We start from the raw sequence: 19,244 nt of genomic DNA, 5'->3' as shown, positions 1-19,244 counted from the left end.
GCTCAGTCACCCACGAACCACAGAGGGGGAGTGTGCTGCTCCGCTCCGTCCGACAGTGAACTCCGGGACGTAGTAGCCAGTCCTGAGGTGAACCAGTGGTGTACCTACAGCTGGTGTCCAGTTGGTGCTGTGGGGACTGGTGTGGAACTGAGTGGTGTCATTGGTGAAGCGAGGTCACCGTTTGACCCAGGGCCGGTTTGTGAGGTCATAGACAGGTGTGCAGTAACCGGACTCTCGAGGTGTCAACATTGTCCAAAATCTGTGACGGGTCGGAGAGAGAGACCTGCCGTCATCCTGAGCGGACTCGACTGGAAACGCCAGGTGTCCGTTCGGAATCCGGTGTATCCTGGCACGTAACACGTCGGTTTCCTGTGCTCCATGGTCGCGTCATATTTCTGACCTGTTGACGTAGCCCGTGAGGTCATATCCCAGGGTAGCGAAACATTCCAGTCTCCATACCTGTTGATTGGTATCTCCCACCGCTCTCTTCCTGCTCCCCTGCGCTCTCTCCCTGCTCCTCCCCCACGCTCTCTCCCTGCTCCCACCCTCTCTCCCCGTCAGGCGATGCCCCGCGCCTCCCTGCTCTCTCCCGCCTCTCCCTCCTCCGAGTGCTCTCTCCGCTCTGTCACTCCGCGCCCCATGGACTCGGACTGTGACGAGCTGACCCCGGTGTGGCCGGGCCAGGCGCTGCTCCCGCGCTCTGCCCAGCCGCTCTCCGACTCTCTCCCGCTGCGGCTCACACAGAAGAAGGCCTCCTCTGCCACCGAGCAGGCGCTGCAGCCGGTCACTTTCGGCGGCAGCGGTATTCGCCACGTGCCGTTCTCGGGTCTGTCGCTATCGTCGGGGAGTAATGGAGCCACCTATCAGCACACGGTCGGCGGCTACGACAGCGCCGGAGGAGTGCCCATCATCAGGTGAGGAAGAGCGGGAGAGGGGGAGGGGGAGGGAGAGCGGGAGAGGTAGGGGGAGAATTGAGTGTGGGAAAATCTTGTGCCCTCAGCGAACCAATTGGTCGGTCAATTCCGGCAATCCATTGGCTTAATGGTAAACCTCCATAGTTTTTGTTGTAAAAACAGAAGCCAGAAAAAAAACATTGCTTTGACTGTTCCTACCTATCCGAATAACCAACCCCTGGAAAGTATTGATTTGTGTTGTTCTAGCCACTCCTCTCGTCTCCTACCTTGTGTCTATCCTAAATCATGCCATAATGCATTGGATGATTGTGCTGACCGTTGCTGTCCCCCTGACCGATCCCTTGCCCCTGACCGGTCGGTATAGACGGGTCAGCGGTCAGTGGACGGTCGTACCGGTCAGTGACAGGCACACCTGGGGGTGGAGTGGGGAGGGGGTGGGTCCTGGTGGGTGACGGCCGCTGTTGTGCAGCCGACTGTGGGTTACGGTGGGCCGGTGGACCGGTCGGCTTTCCACTGTGGTTCTGTGGGAGAATTGTTTGTGTGGATAACACCGTGACGTCAGGTGGAGTCGGTGGTGGATGATGGGTGACGTACGGTGGATTGTTTTGAATGTCTCTGTGGACTGTGGACGACTGTGGTGGACGGTGGTGGAATCGGAGGTGGTTTTGGTGGATGGTGGAAATGGTTGGTGGTTGGCGGTGGATGGTGGTGGTATATATGCGTGTGTGTACGTAGGTACCTATTTGCCCGACGCTTGAGTGTGTTGTTTGATGCTGGTAAATACCTATACTTCTTACCTTTTTGCGAGTGCCTGCAGTGTCCTGTGTTTGTAATTGTGGTTTTGTACAGCAATGCACACACAAGTAACGCCTGAGAGTCTCTGTCCCGTAGGTACCTATGTCCCAAAGAAATCCATAACAATTTGCTCACAAAATTGTTGTCAGCAAAAATGATTCACGCAGAATCACATTCTTTCAAAGATTTTGTTTCACCGATTTCATCACTGGGCCACATCATTGTCACCTCTGACCAAATCGGCAACATCTTGGCACGGTTTTTCCTCTCCCCTTCGTGATGGTATCTATGGCATTTCCCGGAGCCGCGCCAAATATGTCACCCTTTGCGGCATATCTGACGCGGCCGGTGAGTCGGACCGTCGGCCGTTCAGGAAATGACCTCGGTCGGTTTCCTTGAACGGTTGTTTGTCGGGTGACCTCTATTGGCGGTTGGCAGACCGTCACGGTACAGGAATCTAACGACGGCCCGTCACACCCCGTGAGCGAAACAGATATGGATCGGTTTTTGTAGTAATTGCTTAAAAAAAAACCTGGTAGTGTAGCCTAAGGAATGGCCGGGTAATCAAGTTCAGTTTGTGTTGGTGTTGTTTTCCTTTATACAGGGTGATCGAAAAAAGTGTCACCCCTAACATAAAATCTACATAACTCGCGACTGGTAGGTCGGATGACTTCGCGCCAGGCAGCATCGGAAAGAGCAGGCAATTTCTTTTCAATTGAATGTATTCATGATTGTTTTCTATTCCAAATCATGTTCCCATGGGCTGAAAAACCAGTCAATGTGCGGCTTTCACGTGAAACGAAATTCACCGAACGGGATCGGACACCGCTGAACGAGAACAATGAGTATCGTAACTCAACATGACACACACCTTACACATTACACATTGAGTGTATGTTGTTCACTGCAGACTGTTTCTTAGCTGACTTTAGACTCGTTTCTCAGCTGACCTTAGACAAGGAAGACCTTATCAGATCTTCCTTGCAAACATGCGGCCTCATTATTCACAAATTCGCCGGTACTAGCGAAACATTGCGACAGCCTGCACTACCGGATTATCAATTTTATGCAGCGGTAACCATGGAACAGTTAAGAAAAATGCTCACGTGAGCTGTCACGTGAGCTGTCAGATCAAAAACTCTGTCAAAAGTACAAATTTGCACAACCAAACTTTTGAACACGCCAAATTGTGTCCTTAACATACTTTTTGAATAGCTACATCTTCGTTTGCAGCATAAACCATGCATATTTACATCCATTCGAAAGGAAATTGTATGCTCTTTCCAATGCTGCCTGGCGCAAAGTCGTACGACCAACCAATCGCGAGTTATATGGCTTTTAAATTAGGGGTGACACTTTTTTTCGATCACCCTGTAGAAGGGTCGACATCGTGTTTGTCTAAAACTGAGAGGAAAAAATCGTTTCAACTATTTTCAAAATTTACACATGTTTTACGTATGGATGGTGCGGTACAATTTTTTTTTATTAACTTCAAAATGAAATTACGTCGCAGACTGATGGTCTGATGCAGAGCGCAAAACATCCTTCTCAATTTAAAACATCATTCCGCTAGAAACCAACACGCATTGGCGACAGAATCTATCACCCGTCACCCGCTATATCTAACCCCCACTTCTTGGCATCCCAGTACGATTTTAAAGCCAACTTCTGTGGAGCGCTGTGATCGATCAGTTTCAAATGCATTTATGTAAATTATTTTCTGGGAAACGTGACTTTGCCTTCGTTTAACGGATGCTGGGAGCAAGTCATCCGTAGGCTGCAGCCTGAACCCGCCTGAACTCATGAGTTCAGGCTGCCGTGAAATAACACGTAACTAAAACAGAGGTAGCCCATCATATGCAGCGTCATGAGCTTAATATTACGTGGGTTATACGTCAACATCAGATTGTCAACGTCAAAAAGAAACAGGTAAGTTCAGTAATCAGTATCCCAGTATGCTAGGCAGGCGCACATCACATAAGTGTTGTTGGAAGTTTATCAAATTGTGCGCCAGTTCTTCAGCACACCGTATCAGTTGTGATGCTGATGTGGTGTGACATGTTAATTGTTAGGTCATCCTGATGTGTCGGTAGTGGCAGATTACGGATACCAGGTGTGGCAGCCCACGTTATTGGTCGTGACAGGTCAGCTCATTAATGCGCATTAATTAGACTCGGGATTACTGCGTGTAGCCGGTCTGTGAAATGAGACGACCGGTTATCCTAACGAGAGATGGTCATATGTTGTGTAACTACAAGGACCGGCCACTTATCTAACGGTGAAGCAGCCTCAATTCATGTACGTCTTATGCATTACCTCACAATTCGTTGAGCTTAGATTGTGTGCCGAGAAACTTGAATTGTCAAACTCGGATGATTGTAAAAACTGACATATACGCATCCAACTCCTTAGACTATTTTCATGGTTTCGGGCGTACTTGCCTGAATAATTGTTTTGGATCTTGTACTAAACGCTCTATGATCACTCCGAAGCGTCCTTTTTAATGAATGTTTTTGCTCAAAACACGAATAAATAACCTTTGAACATTTTCTTCCATTAGCTGCACAAGTGCACGATAATCATGACATTTTATCACTTCGATCGCTCTTACAGCGAAACTCTCTCGGCGGAGAAAATTGCACGGTCAGTCTGACATATGAACGTTCTAATTTCCGTGTACCAACAATCTCCACGCAGCCGAGTTTGAATCAGTGTTCCGCCTAGTTTCATGCGTTTCGCACGTGCAGTGACGTTTCGCCGTACTGTCCACGTCAGACACTCCGTGCCCGTGGTGGTTGGATAAGAACACACGCGATAAGCCACGACGGCATATTTGGAGATTGCAAATCATTCTCGGCGCGTACAAGTCAACGGAACTATCTGGGCCAAGGTTCAGACCTTTACCGAGATGTTTTCTGACTCCGCGTATAGGATTAGTTGTTCTTCCGCTACCGAATGCATACGTGTGACGTCACTGTTGGATTATGACGTCAGTTGTGTTGGCTAGGTCTCGTAGTCAAGGTTAAGGTCACTGATAAAGTGTGTTCACCTGGGGAAGTTCAAGTTTTAAGTTTGTTTTGTCGTCTAGTTGGTTGAATGTCGCCGAGTTCTGAAAGACGAATCGATTTCTTGAAGGTCAGTCTCGTGTATCGGTTTGTTTTCCGGTCATGGTCTCCTAGGTAGACTGGACAACTGTTTTAAGTCATGGTCACTATGTCAAGGCTGCGAGACTGTGGACAGTTTTTGCGTGTTGTGTCATGTGTGCATGGACACAACGGACCGTAAAACCGGCGCGTTCTTAGCCCAAGTCATCCAAAAACGATCGTGCTGGTGTCTTGGCAGCTACTATTTAGTACGCTGGTAGATCTCCACATATGATCTTGGGCAGATCTACGAGTATTTCATCCTCATTGATGTCCAAAGCATGCAACACATGATTTAGGGGTGACTGGTGGTCCGGTTTTGGCGGCCTATCTAAAGCCATGCTCTCCTCTTCTGCTCATAAGCCGACTTGGCAATATTATCAACGATAAACAAACCGTTTGACATGGTTTCACTAACACTGGTTCTCGGCGTTGTATAACTGTTAACTTGGCACTGCGACATATGAACACACAGCGGGGCATTATGAAACATTATTTACGTTCAGTAGTTAATCGGGTCGGACTTTGATGCCGTTTCAGTTCGTCGTTTCGATAACAGATAATGGCTGATCATGGGAAGCGAGCTTCTGCGCGAGGTGAAATGATTGTGTAGGAAATCGCACATTGTTCAGACTAAACCTAATTGATGATCTCACAGACATGGGGTTGTGGTTGTATAATCTAATGTATATGTGCTCAGAAGTGGTGCATCATGCATAAACACTCTGGGGCATAATTCTTAATTATTTGAATGATACAATCCAGTGCTCTCTTCAGTCATCGCAGAGACAAGCATTTCCCTGAATTCCCCTCGAGAGGAGGCTGTCTCTGAAGTCGTGACACCGCCTCCCTCATGTATGTTTTACTGCGGCCGCTGCACGGTCTGGTCCTCTCGTGTCCTGCACCACCACTCCCCCCTCCCCTACATGCCCTCTCCCGCGTCCGTCCGGCTGGATCAGCATGGAACTTTCCACTGTCGCCCTGCTGCAGGGCTATCTGTCTGGAAACCTGCTGGACCTGACGACAGCCCCCCCCGTCCCCCCTCCCCGTCCCCGTCCCCTGGCCCAGCCGACACGGGTCGAGCCGACGCTGCACGTCTGCTGGGGTGGGGTTCCAGGCGCCGGCATATCGTATTTCTTCCGGGGGGACTGATGGGCTGGGCATTATTGCGCAATGTGGACGGTTCATTAATTTATGGCTGCTGGTGGGGTGGCTGCGCATCTTCAAACAAAACAAAGTCACCGTGGTTTCAAGAGCAACATGCAATGCTTCTTGTAATTTGAGAACATTGTAGTTACATCTATTCCTGTTTTATTTAATCGGTATTTTTTATTCAAGCGAGACCTTGTAACCAATCAATGCATAGCTTTTTGTGTTGAGAAACAATAGGTAGGTGCGTACTCGCTTTGCAAGGTGGATCGTTTTTTTTTCTTGCATTCCGAGACATTTTTTGCTCGCATTCCATTGACGTTCGAAACACGTTGCCGGTGGCCGGCCCCTCTCCATGAGGAACCCTCTTCGCTCCACTTCCCGCCCCCTACCCAAATATTGCCCTCCCCCACTGTGGCGCCATGTGCTAAATTTGTGGGCCGTCGGCTCTCTCTCCCTCTCCCGCCCGCTCTCCACATGTGTGCCGTGTTATGATAGAGATCCCGGCGTTTGTGTGACGTGACTGAACCTCGGAGGGTGGTATCTGACGAGGGGTATCAGCAGACGGGGGAGCCCTCTGCACAGCGGGGGTGGGAGGGGGGGCCGTGCCGGGCCATGTTTTCCTGGGGCGATGATAGAGTGCCGAGAGAGAGAGAGAGAGAGAGAGAGAGAGAGAGAGAGAGGGAGGGGGAGAGAGAGAGAGAGAGAGAGAGAGAGAGAGGAGAGAGAGGGAGAGAAACTAAAAACTTGAAAAGTACGTAAAAGTGTGGAAATATTTTTCTTCTTTTTTATATGCAATGGTCCTATAAGAAGACTTTTTCCTAGATAAAAACGCGGGGTAGTGTGTTTATAATCATTGCACGTAATTTAGCCGTCTATTTCCTAATTAACAATGAATTGAAAATGTGTCATAATGTGCACTTTGCAATGAGTCTTGTCTCTCTTAACTCGTAGTTGAAGCGGTCGTTTGCAACTCTTTATGTAATCGATGCCGAGTCCACGTGAAAAAACGTTTGCTTTTCGCAATAAGCACAGAACTTATCGATTTTTCCCTCAGTCCATGTCAACCTGTTTCAAGTCAAGATTAGGTATGTCCCATTCCAAGGAAGAACATATACCGGCTTCAAGCTCCTAACTGCTCAGTCGATTTTTGCAATGCTCTTTTCCGGTGGCCGTGACGAGATGACATTTTCCATTCCATTTCGACGTTGTCTCTATCTGGGACGGAAATTCTACTCCTCTGCGACGCATTGCGCCGCTGGTGTGATCACTTCCGGTCGGAGGTGCAGTGGTTCCGGATCACATCCGGAAAGGGCGGGAATTTTCGTGACTTGCGTTGCGTCGCTTATAGGCCAAAGGGGATAAGTGATGCGTGCTGATGGTGCATTGGCCTATTCACTTGCAATATTTATTGACTTATTTTTATTCATTAGGTGACATGTTTGTCCATATTTTGTCACATTTTAAGTAGAGATAATGCATATATTTAAATGACAAATGAATGAAAACTTTTTTGTATTTAGTCACTTGTTTCGCGATTAAGTAGGATACAAAGCTAAGAAGAAAAAATGTGATTAACTGGAGAATCATTGTTTGAAATGAGTATCTGACAACGACCAATGTTTTTCCTATTGCTGAAGGTTGCTGGATTCATGTTCACAGACGGAAGTGAGCCAATCTTGACTCAACTGACAGAGCGTCTGTCTTAGAAATGTCATTAACATAAACACTGTGCGCAGCTGAATGAAGAGCTGAACACACCCGTCCCGGAACATGGCACACTTGTGATCTGGCGAGCGGCATATGATACGCCCACGGAGTCGCGTATTATAAACGTTCCCCGGCCTGCGAGTCTTGTGTAAACTGTTGGTGCCACTTTAAAATCATCATCGGTCAAGTCGAGTACCTGGCTAGATCGGTGAGTTCTATTCGAGCCTTTGACCGTTCGCAAACAAAGCAATTACGAAACGATCTCAAGTATTTATACGCCGAGGTATAACGCGAAATTGCCAAATCAACTACACATTGTTTGATGTCCCTGAAGAACATCAGCCACTAATCGCTTAATTTCCAATTCAAGCTAAGCAGGTTGCCGCCGCTAAATGGGCGACTGACCATGTAGAGTTACAGAAAAATACCAATTAACCAGGCATCAATGTGATGCGACCTAGCCTGATTGAACAATTATCCGAAATAAAAATGATAAAAAGCTGTTTGTTGTCAAATAACCACCTACCACAAGCTGTGTACTACACGGGCGGCTGAAGTCGTGTCACAACAGATTAGCGCCAAGCCGCTTCCGAAAAATAGCATAAACCGCCTTCAGTGAGTGTCCTGTCTCGGGTCCGTGCACCATGCGTCCCCGAGCTCCTCTGGTCGTGCTGACCATCCTGCCGGCGATGCTGCTGGCCATATTGGTGCCTGAGCCGACTCTGGAGACGTTCAGGCTCGTCTGGGACCTGCCTCCTCTCGGCTGGCGGCAGGTTTGGGCCCCGTCTCTGATCACCTGTGTAGCTCGCTGTCGTCAGTCGTCGGGATGCGAGGCTGCTCAGTGGACTGGAGGATGTAGGCTGGCCGATGTGGAAGCCTCTGCTGGCGGTGAGATTCCCAATGGAGGAAGCGGAGAGGTCTGGATGTATCGCCGAGTGAAGCTCGATGACTCCTCTGGAGGTCTGGAACCGGCGCCGGCTACCACGCAGAGCACGGCTGTCGCTGCCGTCGCGGTCACGGCGGTCGTCGCCGTCACTGCCGGCTCGTCCTCTCAGGTGGCTGTCGAGCCTGATCTGACAGCGACGCCTCCCTGCACCTTCACCACTCCCACCGTGACCCCGACAACCACAGTGGCTCCTCCAACATCGCCCACGGGGGTGATCGTTGACGGTCGCTGCTACTGGCGTACCTCCTCCTCCAGGTTTCTGAGCTACAACGAGGCCAGAAACTCCTGCTCGAGACAGCGCGAGGGCGGCGACCTGGCCAGCATCTACACCCAGCCGCAGCTGGCGTTTCTCTGGAGTGACCCGAACCGACCGAACCACGAAGAATGGCTGGGGCTGTATAAGGGAACCCTCGGAGGCTTCCACAACCCGGATGGCTCGCCGGTGCCGAAGGGGGTGACTTGGACGACGGATGGATTGCTGGGCTCGCACCTGGTGCTGCCCAGAGGACGCACTCAGGGCGAGCTGCAGCTGGTGGTGGGTCCCACCCTGGTGCTGCCCGGTGCATCCTATCCCGGCATGGTGTGTGATGTACCGATGGCTGGGTAATCACCGTCACGGCTGGCGTGACGTCACATGTGTGACGTCACGTCTGACTCTGATGGTCCCGCCACATCTGATGGCAGCGTCACATATCAACGTGTCTAGCATGGTCTGATGGTTTCATCACGTCTGACGTGACGACCTTCTGATGGCCGCGTGACGTCTGCCGTGACGGTGCCGTCGGATAGCCGCGTGACATGAGTGTGACACTGTAGTAGTTTAACAGCCACACCATCGGCTATAGATTGTATTTTTGGTAGCTGTAGTCTCTAGCCAGTTGGCAATTTCTGTCAGTCTTTCCCGGTTGCAATTTTGGCTCGTCTTTGGTGCTTCAGTCTGAGGTGGCGTCTCGCTGGTTGTTAGTCTTGCAGTACCACCTACCTGTAAGCTGTAGTCTCTGGACAGCTGTTTTCCCCGCCGGCCATACCGGCTGAGATAAGTGTCCAACTATAAGTTGTCGGTTTTTGGACCGGCTAAATGCAGTCTTTAGTTTGATAGCCACTAGCCAGTTGCTGGACTATATTTCTTACTTCTGTTTTGTTCTTGCCAAATGTTTCACAGTTTTTTTAGCAAGGGCGATAGCCCAAAAAAATATTATGCACATAGCAACACGTCGAATTGTAAATTGCCGCTCAAATGTCTGCTGATCTATACATCTATACATGCAGTCAAAAAGCGTTTGTTTTGTGCTTATTTCTCTATTGGATTTTCATTCTCTGGACGTTTAATCATTCTCCCCAGCCCCGACTCTTTTCCTCTTTCTGTCCCCCACACACCATCACCATCCCTCTTCATGTGTCCCTCTCTCTCTCACTCTCTCTCTCTCACTCTCTTTCTCTTTCTCTCTCTCTCTCTTTCTCTCTCTCTCTCTCTCTCTCTCTCTCTCTCTCTCTCTCTCTCTCTCTCTCTCTCTCCCTCCTCTCACCATCTCCCCTCTGTTTTCCGAGTGTGCGGGTGTTCCACCTCTGTTGCTAACGGCCTGCGCTCGCAGCGCGCACGGAACGGAAGCTCACTGATTGGTGGAATGCTGCTGTCGTTATAAAATGAAGAACAGCCATTCAGTGCGATCAAGATGGATAGCCAGCCGCCTCCATTCAGTTCCGGTCGGGTGTGAAAGGGGTGGAGCTAAACGTGGCATCACAGATAAACGAAAGCTGCCTAGCATATAACTATTTGACGATGCAGGCGCAAGACCCTGAGTAAGTACGTGAGGAAGGCAATAACGTTCGTCAAATATCTCACCCACTGCTAAAACGGATGTATTTGGATCAACATTTGACGTATTTGTCGCAGCATCAAGAAATGATACAGAAGAGATCTTCCCTACGTCTCTGGTAGCTTTATTTGCCAGTGACAAGCAAAAGTCGGCTTTGGTGTTGGGCTGCTGCCTGGGCCTCTCTTGGTACCCTCTTTGATCATTTCGTGTGGACGCGAGACTCCAAACTGATTTCAGGCATGCAACCTCAGCCCTGATTTCCAAACACGGTATATCAAGAGCCCCACCGGGCAATAGCGTGATGTGGTCGCACGGTGCGGGGTCCTGCTTCACTTTTACCTTTGGTCGCTGCGCCTAAACGGTGACCTTGTCGCTCGAACTGCTGTCTTTGCATGGACGACTGCCTGAAAAGGCTTGCCTCGCTCTATAGATCGTCTGATTGTAGGGGGCTTGTTATTCGTGCCAGGACACTACTCGTATGTTATTGCAGGCTGCAATCTCGATGCACCGAGGGAATTGCTAAAATGACTTGTTTGCATAGTCTCCTAGCAAGGATGATAAGGCGGTTTTCATTATGTCGCGACTAAAGACGTTCAACCATTTCCATTTGCTGGTGTTATCAAATGGCATAGCAACACTGGTAAACGGCAGAGTTGCTCTAGTTATTTGTTTTACAAGTACCTCCGCTTGTCTCTGTTATTTTTGAGAAACGAGAGGGGATCTGTAGAACAATAAACTGGCCCCAAACAGCTCAGAAGTCATGGTAACTGACCCAGACCCACCCAGTCTTTAGATCCACTTCACAGCTCAATTTTTAATCGATCGTCATCCGCCTTTTGACTCGAACCAAAATTACACTCGAACCCTCACGAAGCCTTGCATCTCGTGTCAAAGTGACACGAGTGACATCTCTGACTGATGACACCACGTAAAGGCCATTCGTCACCAGTCTTAGCTTGACCAGTGGCCGCAGTCTGTTCAAACAAACAGGCGGTTTTTGTGTGACGCTTGGCTGATCGTTAGGTGTTGCTGGGGCCGGTGATTGACGTCAATGATGTGCACTGATTTGCGCTTGCGTGCTGGATGCTTCCATTTGTGTGCCGAGTCCAAATCTGGTGACGTATGTTGAGATCTACGAAAGCGAATGCGTATTGCGTATTGATATTCAGATATTCAGTTGAAGGAATTTAGGAAATCTAATTGTAGACAATTTACTGAAGATGATGATATTATCAGAGACGCTGATCGTTCATAAGGGAAAATGAAGAAACTCACGTTGGCTCCCTCTAAAAGTGAAGGTCAGTATGTCAGGATGAGACAGTACCTACATGATGCTGGCGTTGTTTATTGTCAACAACTGGCGTCATTTCCTCATACTGCTGACTTCAGTACCGACTCCTCTGTCTAATCAGTGCGTCACTCTCCAGCCGCACCCTCGCGTCACGCGTCACCTGGTGACGTTACGTGACGCGTCACTGCTGTGGCCACCGGTACTGGCGGTACTGGGTCCTCCACTCCACGAGCGGACACGCAGGCTGGGAACCACGCGTCACGCTGCGGTTGTTTGTGAGCGGAAACGGGGAGCTCCTCTATTCTACCCCAGTGATTTGAAATGGCATATTCAGGCGTTGACTAGCCTTCCCTTTTCTTCCAACTTTGATGATATTCCTTGCTCTTGAACAAGCTATGCTGGCTCACCAATAAAGAAGTTTTGAAAACTTTAAATAGTTATCGGTATTTAAACGCGCAATGTGATACCAAAGCCCTAGACATCATGCAAATAAACAATTGCCAATTCATTCACTCCATGGACATGATTAGAAATACTGAAGCAAAGGTAATCGATTCCGACCTGTTCCTCGCCTACCGGAGTCTCTGGTTGGCGGTTTGCTGCTCGCCCAGGTTGTGTGAACATCTGTCGACAGCGCTGGCTGAACACGCCGTGGTTATCCCGGAACCTCCCGTCTGGCCGGCCGAGATTTACCGACCGAAACGGAGTGGGGGGGGGGGGGGGGGGTGAGTCACCGACAGTGTATATACCTGACCGACGCCGGCGCTGCTGAAATAGCCCCAGATGTGGCCCGTATACATACAGCCTTGCACAGTGGCGCAGCAACATTTTGGCCGTAGGTACCCATTGCCCCGGTCTGGTAAATGGGGTAAAAATATAGCAACGGCCGTCGGAAGATATTTTGTCGGCAGAGTTGTGTTGAGATGTGAAGGATGAATTTACGTCGAACATCAAGTAGTGATCACACTCGCGTGAAAGGAACATAGGTGATGTCTCATTTACTGATGCATTCATAATTAACCCTCGCATGTGTGCGGCGTTTGCCAGCTTCTAATGTGTAGGGGGGGGGGTCGGTTGGACCCCCCCCTTGCCGTTTGGCCCCTGATCGAGCTAGAGCTTCGCGGAAAAAAACGAGCGTGTTGCCCGTCACGAGACGAAGCCGATGATACCCAATTTTAAGGTCCTAGGTCATTGGTTGACCTTCCAGGTCAGGTCAATGACCCAAAGTCGGGAAAATCGGGACCTGTTAGAAAGTCGTAAAATGTGGCTGCTAAGGGGTTTTTCGGGGTGCTGATCACGAATATCGTGTTAGTTTTGATCACAGATGATGTCTTTAAGCATTTTGACCAGGTCGGGTCAGGTCAGGTCAGGTCAACCAGTAGGGGTCGCGACGGGTATTCGTGGTACGTGTCAACCGCCTCTGACAGCTTCGTAACATGTTACGAAGGCACCAAAACTACTTCGTAAATGTTCAAATGGTTGCTAAATTCGAATTCAGCTCCAAAAACTAGCCTAGAAACATGTAAAACTCGAAAAAGTGAACCGAGGTCACCAAAGGTCACTGAACTGACCTGACCTTCAGGTGACCTTGACACCCACCCTAATGCATGGGAGCAACATCAAATCACATGTTTGAACGTTTGAAACCACGAAAAGCTTGCAAACACGCGGCTAATGCGAGCCGACATACGCGGAATCGCGATTCCGGCCAAACATGGTCTCGGAAAAGAGGTCACAGGTCAAAGGTCATTGGGGTCAGGGTCATGAAATTTTCAGGGTAGGTGTAAAATTGATCAATGCGAGGGTACTGAAAGTTTCGTCGCGATCGGGCGCTTTTTACGCGAGTTATTTGCGAAAAACCATGGGGGGGGGGTCCATCCGACCCCCCCCTACACATGCGAGGGTTAATTCATGTATGCATTCGTTCATTCATTCATTCATTCGTGCATTCATTCATTCGTGCATTAATTAATCCATTCATTCATTCATTCATTCATTCATTCATTCATTCATTCATTCATTCATTCATTCATTCATTCATTCATTCATTCATTCATTCATTTACCGCCTTTATGAGCAGAGAAGCTGATAATTATGAGTCAACATCGTTCTACAAAGGAAACATACCAGATAGGTATTCCAGAGGTTTTCCTATTTTGTTTCGTGTAAACACAACCGATCATCAACGTAAAAAGCAAATGTATATTGCCACATATGTCAACGCTTAACCCGCGCCCCACTGGGGTCTGCGTATAACACGCCCTACTGGGGGGGGGCTATTCATAGCCCCCCTCCTAACTCCGAAACTACTGGGAAACCTAATTTCATTGACCTCGAGGTCACCGATGACGTCACAGGTCAGGTCAAAGTAAAAATTATTAGCATTTTGGCTTCTTCACGTTTTGGGCTCTGGCCGCCGTCTTACAAGTCAGATCAGGCTCATTTTTGGTTCACACACTCGTGAACAGATGCTCTAGATACTCTGAGGGTACCAAACTTGTACTTTGATTTTCAGGTCAAGGTCAGGTCATCACAGGTCACGAAAATATTATATCATTCGTCGGTCACGTGACACATGTTTTATGGTCCATTTAGGCCAAACATTTCGAATTTGATGTCGTCTGTGTCATTCGAGGTCATTTTGAGTCAAATTTAGCTTAGGTCAGGTCACTTTCATGTCAAAAAAGGTCAAATTTTGAAGTTAAAATTTTTCAACAAAAAAGGTGCCTATTCGATGCAGTTTGAGCTCAGGAACACGATGGTGCAGTTTATATTGGCGTACCATGTCAAATTCGTGCTGAAAAATTGATTTGAAAAATTAATAATTGTTAATTTTTTGCAATAATGCGTATAACTTGGCCATTTTTGAAGATATTTAGCTAAAACTTGCTAGAGGTAGTCATAATGATGCGTTCTATCACATATATTCCGTTTTTTGCGAAAAGTCAAAAACTTTTTGAAAACAAATGTAAAATATAAATTTTTAATTTTATATTATAAAATTTTCGAAATTTTCAAAATTTCGAAAATCCGAGATAGCAGTTTGATAGCGCAATCTATTCTGAGTCCTCTCATGCAAAGAAATTGGATCTAGCTTAAAAACTGAGCTCTTGGGAGCGATTGCCGTGGTTCAATGTTTTGCGTCGAAATCGGCCGAACATGACGTCACTCTGACGTCATTTCCGGCCGACCTATGGTAGGTACGAAGTTCAAATTTTGACACAATGTGTCAAATTGATGCTGCCGAAGGTACTGAAAGTTTGGCGTCGATACGTCAAGCGGTTTGGAAGTTATTGCAGAAAAACGGGAGGGGCGCGGGTTAATGGGGACATGAAATGCAAAACAACATTCAAAACGCTGAAGTCTCCTGCACGCTGCGCCCACTTCGCATACTACCACACAACAATGCCAATGGGTTTGGAGTGACTGACCCCATTCGGCGAATAAGCTTACACGTCATGACCCCGGAAGACGGCAATGGGACCGATCTGCTGCCCCCCTTTATAGAGAGACAGAGTAGGTCACATAGTATGGGTGCCATCAGCGATTCTCAGAAACCATTGTTCGGTCTTTGTTTTGACGGATGTTACTCGAGGACAGGGGCTCATTCCACTGTTCATTCATACACCAATCAGTGGCTTAACAATCAGCCGCGCTGTAACGAGTGTGGATGCTACTTGTTTGACCCGCGGCCTGTTTTGGCAATCAGTCGCGGTCCTCCAAACTTCACTTTTCACTCCTCAGCCAAGATTCTCCACTGGCGACTGATCACACCAGCAATCAATCACTTCAATGATGGACATGTCACTCTGCACGTGCGACAACGCGTGCAATGTGCATAGTCGTAAATAGCACAATGGCATTCTTTATCATGGAAATGACGTCAACCACGAGTGCAATCTGATTGGTGGTCCGGAGCGACTGCTCCCTAAAATAGATGACCTCCGCTCCATCCGTGCCCTCCAACAATGGGCTGCAATTGACAAAAATAGCCGACAGAAAACGATAACCCGCGCCCAGATGGGGTCTGCCGAGCAACGCGGTCTGATGGGGGGGGGGGGCCATTTTGGCCCCCCCTCAGATCTCGAGAACCACGCAACATAGCGACAAGCGGTAAACGGTGTTGGATAGCCCCAGCGGGGAACTACCTTGTGACCCAATTTCATTGACCTCGGTCAAACCGATGACGTCACAGGTCAGGTCAAAGGTCGAATTTTCACCGTTTACAGGCATTTCAAGAAATGCGTTGTAAAATCGAGTAAAATGCATTTCATTGAAAATCATCGATGGAGAAATGTTCTTCAAACACATATTTTGCTATTTGAGGTCACTGATACCAGGTCAGGTCACAGAGGTCAGGTCACTGGGGGGGGGGTCACAATATGAAAGTGTCGTGTGATACATGTTTTATGGTCCATTTTACATGACAAATGCGATTATGTGGGTCAGACAGACTTTAGGGCCAGCTTAGGTCACGTTTTGGTCAAGGTCAGGTCAAGGTCAGGTCAAGGTCAGGTCAAATTAGGTCAAATTTCAAAGTTGATATTTTTGCATAAAATGGGTATCGATTCGATGCAGCTCGTCACGGGGAGTTCAATGGTGGTCTCCGTTTTGCGCTACGAGGTCTAGAACTGCTAAAAATTGAGTTCAAAAATTTGACGTCATCAATTTTTAACAGTTTTTTCCCTATAACTTGGCCAAAAAAAGAGGTATCGATCTAAAATTTGGTATGTATATCGAAGAGCGCAGGGACTATCACATATATTCCGGTTTTTTCGAAATTCGAAATTTTTTTGGAAATTTTTTGAGTTTTTCTAAAAAAATCAATTTTTTTGATTTTTGGGGGTCAAAATCCCAAAATTTCGAAAATCCGAGATAGCAGTTTTGTAGCGCCGTCTTTTCTCTACACAACCACATAAAGAACTTTAAAATTGCTTGTTAACTGTAGAATTGGTGAGCGTTTCAAGATGTCATGTTTTTTGCTCATTTTTGCTCGAACATGACCTCAGTTTGACCTCAATAACTCCTGACCTGAGGTGACCTGTGACTTGAAATTTTGTGTGAAGGTGTCAAATTGATGCCCGGTAAGGTACCCAAAATTTGGCGGCGCTGCGCGCCGCCGTTTCTCGCTATTTAAGAAAAACCACAGGGGGGGGCCAAAATGGCCCCCCCCCCCATCAGGGCGCGGGATAAGACAACAGTCATGCAGTACAGTGGTGCCATTGTGTCTCGATCTTTCATCATTGGGCTTCTTATTGCAGCCGCCCACTGTCAACAATGCCTGTACAAAATCAAAACAACCGCCGTGCACACGTGACCTACCGACAAACGGCGCCGCCATTTCCGGCGCTATTTCCGGCTCCGCCCGCCCACCGCCCACTCATCGAGCAATCGAGCCAATCTGACCCGGCTGACTGATCCCCACCGGCGTCACCGCCAGGGGGCGCTGAGAGTGGCGACTGAGGAGTTACGAGTAGAGAGTGAGGACTGAGGACTACAATAGTGACAAGCGCTGAGGAGTTGGGAGTGATGCTAAATCTAGCTCAAATGTCTGCTACAAATTTAGAGCACTTACGAAACGGAGTGGCGTTGGGTCTGATAAGCCTGATGACTGATGAGTGATGATAGATCATTGAGGTGCTAATCTTAAGGAACACTTAACAATAATGACATGCATTGCCGTCTCTTTCCGTTCAGTCTTCATTTCCCGCTCTCATCCCTTTTTTATCCCCTTCAACCACCCTCCACCCCTTCCATTCTCCCCTCGCTCCCTCCTCTCAGGCTTTGGGTGCGTGTTTTGCTGCGTGGCGCTGTCGGCCGACGATGAGTGATGATGTCCGACAGCGTTGGTGCCTGTTGCCGGGCCCCGGTGACCTCTGGGGGCGGCAAATCCCCGTCAGTGTCGGACCGAGGGCTCGCCAGGGTGGCGGCGGGATCCAGAGCTGTGCTCAGGTCCTCAGGGTGTAGTGTCCTGTGGCTTCGGCGGTTATTTGTGGAAAGGAGAAACGAGAACGGGTCAGCGAGTAATGCTGGTGAAGTCTGCAAGCTGTAGAAAGTTTAGGATAAGTGCTTATGGTGGATTATTGTCCTCGCTTCTGTTTGGTCGTCATAACATACCCATTGATTGGGTTACTGAATAGTGACTCTTGGTCTATTTGAAGCAAGCAGTTATCGATGCTTGAATGATGATCAAGCAGTGTCTTTAAAACGTCCACATTGAATGCTTATTACAAAATAGATTGTATTATTCCATATTGATGGTACGTGATTGCGTATAAAGGCTTTGATTTCTGGCATGTGAGTCGTCGGCTTGTGGGCTGCGATTATTTTCAACTTTAAGATGAATAGCCCCGGCGTCGAACCGACCTCGTCGCTTCTCAATTTTAATAACAGGTAAGGCACTTCCGATAGCAAAGTACTGCAAACTGAGTTTAGAGTTCTGTTCAATGTTAGGCATTATGGAATGCATGGCTGGTATTGACAGCTTACATACTCATATCGCCACGTATTCATATCGTCATAATAAGTCAAAATTTGTTAGACACTAAATAATTCACATTTTACTGCGTTTGCGTACACCGATCTGCTTTCGCGTTTCAGTTCCAGGTGAGGTCATCCTACCTGTTTTGGTTGGCTCCTGTTGGCCGTCTGGTCTGGAAATTTGGGTTCATTTCTTGCATAATAACTGGAATCAGTCTCATTCCATCCATCGAAACATTTATATCATGCAAGCAATATCGACTATTATTCGATAGCCAGAATGTTGTTTCCATCCTCAACAGTTCCTGGGCAACTGATGATTCTAACCCGATGGCCTCAGTCACAGCTTTGTGGCTTAAAACCAAACATCCCGTCTCTTGGTGTCCTTTCAGCTTGTCAAGCCTTTTTTGGGGTTCAACGCCAATATCGATCCTTCCAGGCGCCGTTATTTGTTTTATTGGTCAGCAGCAGTAACCGCTTGACATTTTTGTCTGAATTGAACAACTGACGTTACTGATTGTATGTGCGATGTTAGTTCTTAAGTGCTTCGGCTCCACATCCGTCATTTGGCAATTTTCTTAAACGGGAGCTGTCAGCCCCCTGCGGATGTTCCAATTGACCATCACTTTATTGATTATCCCTCTACATTGAATTTAGTCACTTGAGTCCAGTGAAGCTAGATGCACTAGAAGTCAGTACTTCGTCATTAAATTCTGACAAGTGATGCTGTCATATCGTTAACTATAGCTTCGCGTTGTGCGTGGGCACTGAACAGTGCTTCGGTAAGCTTGTGAGAAACAGCGTGGGTTGGAAACTGCAATGCAGGACGATGACAGGACGCCAACACCAGAGACTGCGACGCTCAGGAAGGAATCGTTTTGTGGAACAATTTGTTGTTTTGGTTCGGTAGTGAATGTTTGACCATAAAGCAACGAATTTCGCTCGTTGATTCAGCCAACAATTTTTATTCTCAGGAATGAGATAGGAAGATTTATGTTG

General features: G+C 48.1%; 1 protein-coding gene across 4 annotated transcripts in view; it reads left to right on the top strand.

Moving 5' to 3' along the window:
• The window catches only part of LOC122374702 (ATP-sensitive inward rectifier potassium channel 11-like), a 61,661-nt gene continuing 42,417 nt past the window's right edge, over positions 1-19,244 (top strand). For 2 of the 4 annotated variants that reach the window (XM_043353620.1, XM_043353618.1), the window contains exon 1: positions 11-914. In XM_043353620.1, coding sequence (XP_043209555.1) covers positions 565-914 — 350 coding nt within the window. In that variant the 5' untranslated portion in view covers positions 11-564. Of the gene's footprint in view, positions 915-19,244 lie in introns of all 4 variants that reach the window. The other 2 variants (XM_043353621.1, XM_043353619.1) reach the window with 2 other exon arrangements.

This window comes from Amphibalanus amphitrite, unplaced genomic scaffold (assembly GCF_019059575.1).
Source record: "Amphibalanus amphitrite isolate SeventyFive unplaced genomic scaffold, NRLGWU_Aamphi_draft 001697F_arrow, whole genome shotgun sequence".
Classification (NCBI taxonomy): Eukaryota; Metazoa; Arthropoda; class Thecostraca; order Balanomorpha; family Balanidae; genus Amphibalanus; species Amphibalanus amphitrite.
The sequence above is the reverse complement of the archived record's forward strand: the minus strand, read 5'-3'. Positions and strand labels throughout refer to the sequence as shown.